The sequence below is a fragment of the Cyrtonyx montezumae genome, unplaced genomic scaffold (genome assembly GCF_038088225.1).
Source record: "Cyrtonyx montezumae isolate F1298 unplaced genomic scaffold, pur_monq_1.0 scaffold_13, whole genome shotgun sequence".
In the NCBI taxonomy this organism is placed as follows: domain Eukaryota; kingdom Metazoa; phylum Chordata; class Aves; order Galliformes; family Odontophoridae; genus Cyrtonyx; species Cyrtonyx montezumae.
Genome location: NW_027071859.1, coordinates 8,326,180 through 8,334,681, shown reverse-complemented (window position 1 = coordinate 8,334,681; position 8,502 = coordinate 8,326,180). Strand labels below are relative to the sequence as shown.

Genomic DNA, 8,502 nt, shown 5'->3' with positions numbered 1-8,502 from the left:
GGCTGTGGACGTGATATGGACGGCACGGAGGGAGCGGTGCGGGCTCAGCTGAGCGCGGTGTGCCACGTGGCTCTGTGTGCTCCGTGCTCTCGCTGTGGGGCCGTGTGCTTGGAGAACAAAAGTTTAATGCTCTTATGGCTTCTTGTCTTCTAGAGGGATGTGGAGCGGCTTGAGGGAGAGGCTGAGCCTTCTGTGAAGTGTGGCTTGAAGGAATATGTTGTGTCGGGTATGTGAGTGTGAATTATTGGGTTGCTTTGTAAGCTGTGCTGCAGTGTGGTCTGTTATTTGGGTTATGATAGCTTCCAGAAAAAGCTCTTATGGGAGAGCTGTTTCCCTTTGTTAGGTGTTATTGGGGAAAAAAGAGGTGCTAAGGGGTTGATGGTGTGCCTTCTGGGTTTTGATTCTCTCTTATCAGGTGCTTCTGCCAGGTAGACAAAAATGTGTTTTGGAGGTTGTTGTCATTCTTTTAAAGAAGAAAACTGAAGTTCCATTTTCTATCTTTTTACAGGAAAAGGTGAAAAATTGGGGGAGTTGTAAAAGAAACTATTTGTCAGAGCTGGAATTAGCACTGCTTTTACTGAAATATTTTGTTGTAGTAAGTTGTGTTATCTAGTTGGTGGTCTTTTTAAACTCTTTAGAAATCTGTGCATCTGCAGCATCATCTTTTCCTTTCCCTGCCCAAGATGTGCTGGTAACCTTTACAGTGGAGTAGAACTAGAATGATAGGGATCAAATGTGTTTTAACCCCAGCAGACTTAAAGGAGTATGTCTTCTTCTGACCACCTATGCTATGGTCAGAAGAAGATATACTCCTTTAAGTCTGCTTTTGATGAGAGCTACTGTTGCACTTCTGTTGAAGAGTTTCTACAGATACTACAGCTGTAGGTGAAGGTTTAATGCAGCAAGATGAAGTAAACAGTAAATCATGGGCGCTGTAGGTGACATTGATATGAACAAATATTCATACTAAAAACAAGAGAATGAGAAGAGCCTTTGTCATTCCAGTATTTAAAAGGAAAAAACAGACTGGATTATGCCGATAAGTTCTTGTAACTGTAGGTTCAGTACAGTGAAACTTAAAACTGAATCTCCTTTGGCAAGTGTAGTATTTGAATTTACTAGCAAGGAAAGTTTGAGTTGAGCAGGTGCTATATGAATGGCATCCAATTTTTTTTTCTTTTAGCAGTAATACCTTTCAAAAAAGAAACAAGCATTTTCATGGTCTTCCCTGTTCTCCTCCCTGTTTTACATGTTTTCAGAACTGGACTGTAGCCACAAGAGCATCTCCAGAGATAGTTCCTTTCAGGTGCTTCTGGATATCTTTTACAGAAAAAAAATTGTATGAAGTGAAAGAGGAGATTAATAAATGTTAATTTTTTAGTTGGATTGCAACTGCATTTTATTTGGATCAGTAAAAACATGCTATTAAAATGTTCTGAGAACAAATTTTGTGCAAGGAATGAATTGATAAAGAAAAGTACGGGAAATTGTCAGGCTCATGTTGTTCCTTTTCTTTGCAGACAGAATGGAATCTCTGACTCCCTCACGAGATGTAGTTGATATGGATCTGAAGATAATTCATACAGAGTGCAATCGAGAATCTGTGCTTATAGCATTTGAGGGTGAACGCAAGGGAGCGTGTGAACTTGACTACCACATCCTACAACAAGAAATACAACATGTATTCAAAGCAAAAGATAACATTGGCATTGGTGCATGTTGTTTTGTGGAAGATAAAAAAGGTAACTGGTTTAGAGGGAAAGTTTTGGAAAAGAGAGGGCAGTTTTTTAGGGCCTTTCTTATAGACACTGGACAAGTGGTAATGGTTGAGGGGGTGCATGTTGCTTCTGCTTGTGATAAATTTTTTCAGCTGCCACCAATGATAGTTTGGGGGATTATTGCAAACATAGTTCCTCTTGGAGAAAAATGGGGTCCAAAAGCCATGAACTATTTTTCATCACTGGTGGGATTAGAGGTCACAGGTCGTGTGAATGCTGTTACATCATACCAACTGTTTATTCTTGAAGTACCGAAGATCATCAGTGATGTTCTTGAACTGCAGTTGGGGAAAGTTATCGATAGAGATACCTTTGGTGTTATTGTAGAAACATTAAAAGCATTCCCCCCACAGTTGAAGACAGTGCCACAGTTCCTCCAGCACGAACATTCAGTCCAGGAGTTGCTTAGCTTTAGTAATTCTGAGAAACCATCAAACTTAGGGTTATTTTCAGATGTTCTCTTTCCAAATCTCCCAGATGACAGTAGGATAAGTGTAAAAATAACTGCTGCAGAAAGCCCAAATAGATTTTACTGTCAGATACAGAAATGGCAAAAAGAGCTGGAAGACTTGACAGAAGCTATGTGTTTGTATTATGAAGATATCAGCCCAGAAAGTAATAAATTTTCTGATAGTTTAGGGCAACTTTGTGCTGCCAAAAGGAAAAATGGACAGTGGCATAGAGGAGTGATAAGACAGCTTCTACCAGACTTGTCTGTGGAAGTCTGGTTTATGGATTTTGGTAACATGGAAGTTCTGCCATCTAACTGTGTTCAGAAGCTTGTAGCAGAATTCATGTCACTGCCAATGATTTCATTTCCATGTGCACTATCTTGTTCTGGTAATCAGGATAAGGCAGTAATGAAACTTCAGCTGAAAATATTTATACAGGCCTTGATAGGACAAAATTTGATGTCTATTCATGTTAATTCATTTGATGCCTGTAAACACTTGTATTACATCACATTGCCAAATGAAAATCTTGGAATTAATATTGAGGATCCAGAGAAGTTGAATGGTGGAGCTGCCTTATGTGTCTCACCTTTGGAAGCTAAAATCTCTAGTACTCGTGTAAGTTGCAAAGTGTACACTATGTGCTCTACACACTGTTCTCACAGTTCATGTGAGAGTTTGTCTGTAAACAGACAGGCAAAAAGCTGCTTACCTGAACGGAGCAAGTCTTTACCGAGTCATTGCAGATGTGTGGAAATGGAAGTGAATTCTCATCATGCTGCATTTGTGGTGTACATCATAAACCCATCCAACTTCTGGATTCAGACATGTGCATGTCAGGATGAATTTGAAGGTTTGATGAGAAGAATTGCATATGTCTATAACCAATGTGGAGCTGAGGAAAGAGTCCTTAAAAACCCAGAACCTGGATCACTATGCTGTGCCCGGTATGGGAAAGATGGATGTTACTACCGAGGTATTGTCACAAAAGTGCTTGATACAAATGTGATGGTTTATTTTTTGGATTTTGGGAATACAGATATGGTACCTTCTTATGATGTGAAAACGTTGCTTCCAGAGTTCTCTGATTTACCAGCTTTAGCGTTGTGTTGTGAACTTGCTCGTGCTTTTCCTGTGGATGAAACATGGGTTAAAGAAGAAAATGATTTCTTCAAAAGGATTGTATCTAACAGACTACTGATGTTTCAGGTTATTGGAAAGCAGGGTGACAAGTACATTGTTAATGCATTGTGTAAGACTACTTCTTATGAATGCAATGTTGCCAAACTTATGATTCAAGCTGGATATGCAGAATACTGGGAAAGGAGGTCAGATTCTGCTCTAAACAAGTCCAAAAAATTCAAAGTCCAGAAGCACTACAGATCTAGACAAAAACATGTAAATGCACGGTGTGCCTCTAAAATTCATGGAAACAGTGAATTACAAAATAGGCAGGTAGTTCAAAAGGGAAAAACGTTAAGCAGGCCTTCTGTGCTGAGGTCTGTTATGCTGTCATCGTTTGGGAAAGGTGTTATCTCTGAAAGTCATAAATCAGAACCTGAGGAGAAAATACATTATAAAGAGTTTATATTTAATCCAGGGTCTGTTTTTGAAGTGGTGTGTTCTTACAGTGTTTCCCCAGCAGATTTTTCATGTCAGTTGCAGAATAAACTACCAGAGCTAGATACTTTAATGAAGCAAATTCAGACTTACTATAAAGAACATACCCATCCTTATGAAACTGGACAGATTGCCTGTGTTGTTAAGTGTCCCAGGGATGGGAAGTGGTACAGAGCCACTGTCGTGCAGCAGGTGTCCCCAGATGAAGTTGATGTGATTTTTGTAGATTATGGTTATCGGGAAAGAGTTGTACTGAATGATCTTCAAGCTATTCTTCCAGATTTCTTAACTCTGGAAAGCCAGGCGTTTCAGTGTGCACTTAGAAACGTGCCCTTACTGCCTGATGCAGTTAATTGGCCTGAAGAAGTATGTAGACGTTTTAAAGACTTAATTTCTGCTTCTGTTGGACCACTGACTTGTACTGTCTGTGCTCTTGTTCTTCTTAGTCCAAGCAGTTTATGCAATATAGTTGACTTGCAGACTCCATTTGGTGCAGAGGAGTTTCTCAGGGAATGTGGTCTCAACCACTCTGACTGTATTGAATCCAAAAGACTTATACCTTTGGGCTCTCTGTATAGTTTTTTCTATTCAACTTTTAATATTAAAGTTGGAAGTGAGGAGGAAGTTTACATAACTCACATACATAGCTTTTCAAAATTCTACTGCCAGCTTAATCGAAACACTGAAACTATAGAGGCGTTGATGAAGAAGGCTAGTGAAACAAGTAAACTGCCAGTAAACACACAATGTTACACTAGCAATATGCGTTTATGTATAGCTAGATATTTTGTAGATGGTCTCTTTTATAGAGCTTTGGTCTCTCCTATTAAATCAACATCTTATTTGTGTGCTGACTTTGTGGATTTTGGAAATAAGCAGATGACAGAGAGAGACCAGGTGATGCCTCTTCCAGACTCTGCCACTGACCTAATTTTCACACCCATGCAAGCTATTAAATGCTGTCTGTCGGATTTCAGGGAGAAAAATGTTCCAGCAGGTGTTATTAGGTGGTTTGAGGAGACTTTCCTTGGTAAACTGTTGAAGGCTGTAATTGTGTCCAGAGAATCAAATGGCCAGATTGTTGTGGAGTTGTATGATGAACAGCTCCAAGTAGGTCAGAAAATTGAACAAAAAATATTGGAGGAATTGGCAATTGTTACAGATTATACGAAATTATTTGCTGGTTGTCACAGAGTAATGCATCACGAGGAAGGTGAAGTTAATGAAAGAAATACTAAAAATTGTGGAAGAATTAAATCAAAAACTAAACTGTCACATCAGGTACATGAGCCCTGCCATACAGATACAGGACAGAATTTTGGAGATGAAGAGCAAGCTGATGGTAGCACATGTGAACTGTGTAGTGAGTCCGCAAGATTGTCAGGTTCTAGGAAGAGTGAAGAGACAGATGTTCAAAGAACTGTCTGCTCTGTTTTGGAATGCAGAGAGAATCTCCCAAACGGACAGCCTGCTTCTCTATCACAATGTCATCCTGCAGGCTTAAATGAAATCGCTGTAAATACTCTTTCTGAATCTTGTACATGGCAACAAACTAATATAGGTCATCAGAGAAGGCGTAATGAGAATGTTTCTGAATTATCTAATCTTCCTTCTCGTGATATTCCAGTGAATTGTGAAGTGAAGGGGTATATTTCTCACGTAAATAGTCCATCAAGTTTCTACTTTCAGTTTGTAGAGGATGAAAACTTAATAATTCAGCTAGAAGAAGAAATAAATGAAGGTGTGGTGAATACCCATCATGAGAAATGCTTAGATGACCTCAGGGTAGGGGATCTCATTTTAGCAGAGTATGCCACTGACAGCTTATACTACAGGGCAGTTATAAAAGCTCTGAGATCGGGGAACTTGTATGAGGTTGAGTTCATTGATTATGGTAGTGCAGCAATTGTAAGCCCTTCCAAAATCTGGGGAATGCAAAGGAAGCTGTTAACTTTTCCGAGGTTCAGCATTCATTGTTTCCTTAGCAGAGTAAAAACTTCTCCTGATGAAAGCTGGACTGATAAAGGTACTTCCTATTTTCTAAGTAAAGTGAGTGGTAAGCTTGTCACTTGCAAGTTCATAGAACAACATGGAGAGCAGTGGGAAGTGGATATAATTTGTGATGAGAAGTCTATGTCATATGACCTTCAGCAGACAGAAGGCAAGACAGGATTGCAAAACAAACCAGTGCATGAGTGGGAAAGTATGCCAGAAGAAATTCAGGATATGAATGGTAATCCTCAAGATAGGAAGTCTGTGAATGGCTTAGGAGGTCAAAGGGAAAATCATGCTGCTAAGATGAAAAACACTTCTGAAACACACTTAGAGATCCCTCCTCTAGACCTAAATTCTGGACAAGTAGAAAGAGCAGAAATAATGCATGTTTCAGTGGGTGGAGAATTTAATGTGCAGTTAGTTAGAAATTTGCAAATGTTAAATGAATTGAATGTAATGCTAGTCAAAGAAGCACAGGTAAGCAGTTTGCTTACGGTGGAAAACATTGAAGAAGGTTTGGAGTGCATGACGAAATCTGAAAGGAACTGTAAGTGGTATCGATCAAAAGTAATAAAGGTGTTTGTGAGGGAGAAGTTAATGCTAGTTTATTTCTTAGATTATGGCAGCTATGAGGTGGTGTCCTTAAATAATGCAAAGATTCTCAGTAATGACATTAAAAGCATTCCTAAACAAGCTGTAATTTGTGAATGGGTTTGGTTTAAGAAACTGAATATTTCATTTGTGCCTGTGGTAAATGCACTTCTAAATTGTGAAATAAGGATCTTGTTTCTGAAATATTTTGAATCTTCTTGTATCTGGGAAGTAGAAATTTTAATAGGGAAAATTCTGCTTATTGAGTACTTGAATCAGCCTTTAAGTCTTTGTCAGACTATTAGGTTGGAAAAATCAGGTAATGTGGGGTGTAAGGAGATTGCTAAATTTTTCAGGATAAATTCAATTGCATGGACACCTCTGCGAAGTGGCAGGAGGTATCCTGGGATTGCAACTATGATTACTGATCCTTCGAACTTCTGTCTTCAATTTGAAGACTTGATTGATTGCGTGAAGAAGTTGACTTTGCTGCTCTCTGATGTTCCTGAGAACTTGCCAGCTTTGCCCGAAGAATTTGTGGCTCCTGGTACCAGCTGCTTGATCCAGTTTGGACTGGCAGAGCAGTGGAACAGGGCAGAGATCAGTGAAGTGACAAGTCAGTTTGTTGTTCTTAGATTTGTTGATTATGGCTTTCTGAAAAGCATCCCCTATTCAGCTGTCCATAAACTTAAAGTTATTCCAGAAGCTCTGTCTTTCTTACCACGCTTGACGTACTCTTGCTCTTTACATGGTGTGGTTCCTGCTGCAGGGGAATACTGGAGTAGTGAAGCCAAACTTCTATTTCAAAAGCTTCTTGGTAAACCAGGTCTGATATTTCTTTTTAACCACTATGGCTCTGGAATGAGATTAGAGGTTGATGTTCTGTATGAGGAGAGTAATTTAGCTCATACCTTGGTTGCTGCTGGCCATGCTGTCTACTCTGCAAGTGGGTGTTGCTGTATTCCAGTTGATAGAAGTGAGTGAGCATTTGTTATCTAATGTAAATTCTAATTGTAGTGAAATATGTGAACTAGATTATAATTGAGCCAAAAGTATTTTTTTCTAATGGAATTAAAGAAGTGAAACAAAAAATCTTAAGCGTGGGACTATTCATGATAAAGCTTCAAAAATAGAGGGAGTAATGATACTAATGAAAGATCTGAGTTCACATGAGACTAAAAAGAAATACATATAGACTACACCATGAAGGAAGCTTTTCACCAGCATGATGACATTAAAAGTAAAATTGATATCACCTAGAGTACCCCCAGAAACACTGGTTGAGATGTGATTCTGATAAACCCCAGTCTGTAATGACAGTGGTGTGAAATCACAAGAGAACTTCAATAATTGAACTGCAGGCTAAGAAAAGTAACTTCTTTATTGCAAGAAGTAACCTCAACTTTCTATTCACTTTGTTGAGACTAACCTTGTTGTAGTACCAAGTGGTACTTAGTTTAAATGCTTCTGTGGGGTAGTTCTAAGGGTTAATGAACTGTGGTTGTAGTTTCTGGTTATCACTTGGTTGTAACAGCACATCTTACTTTGTTTTGAAGGATCATCTGGGTACTTAAGTGACAGTTGCATTTGTGTAGTGTTCATATACAGCCTACATAAATTTGGTTTCTAATAATGTAAAATATACTGGCTTTGTGTGGATGTGCCTGTACATCAGTACTCATCTGTTGTCATTACTAGGTCCATTTTGTAATAGTGTTTTAAAATAAATTCTTTAGAGTATTCTGACTTATGTAAACTGCATTAGGTTTATTTGTGAGACGTCTTTTATTTTCAATGCATAATGAATCTAGTTTGAGATAGTAATTTCTTATTCTGAAGGACAGATAACCAAGCTGGTTAAGCTGAAAGCTGAATAATAGAAAGTATTTTCAGGATTATACAGAACCCAAAAAATTAGAGGACTTTGGCCATTGTTGTACTAACTTTCAAGAAGAGCATTGTAGTGTTATATTACAGTTGTTAAATGAAGTTACTGGGATGTCCAGCTTGTCGATTTTGTTCTCATTCTTGCTTCTTTAGTGAACACTTCCTCTACCCTCAACTTC

At 38.7% G+C, this 8,502-nt stretch overlaps 1 protein-coding gene across 1 annotated transcript; it reads left to right on the top strand.

The window, feature by feature from the left end:
- The first annotated feature begins 1,513 nt into the window (after nt 1-1,513).
- Nucleotides 1,514-7,420, top strand: TDRD15 (tudor domain containing 15). Its single transcript, XM_065731129.1, has one exon. It carries the CDS (start codon nt 1,526-1,528, stop codon nt 7,418-7,420), a length of 5,895 nt encoding a protein of 1,964 aa, XP_065587201.1. The 5' UTR covers nt 1,514-1,525.
- Nucleotides 7,421-8,502: the final 1,082 nt, after the last annotated feature.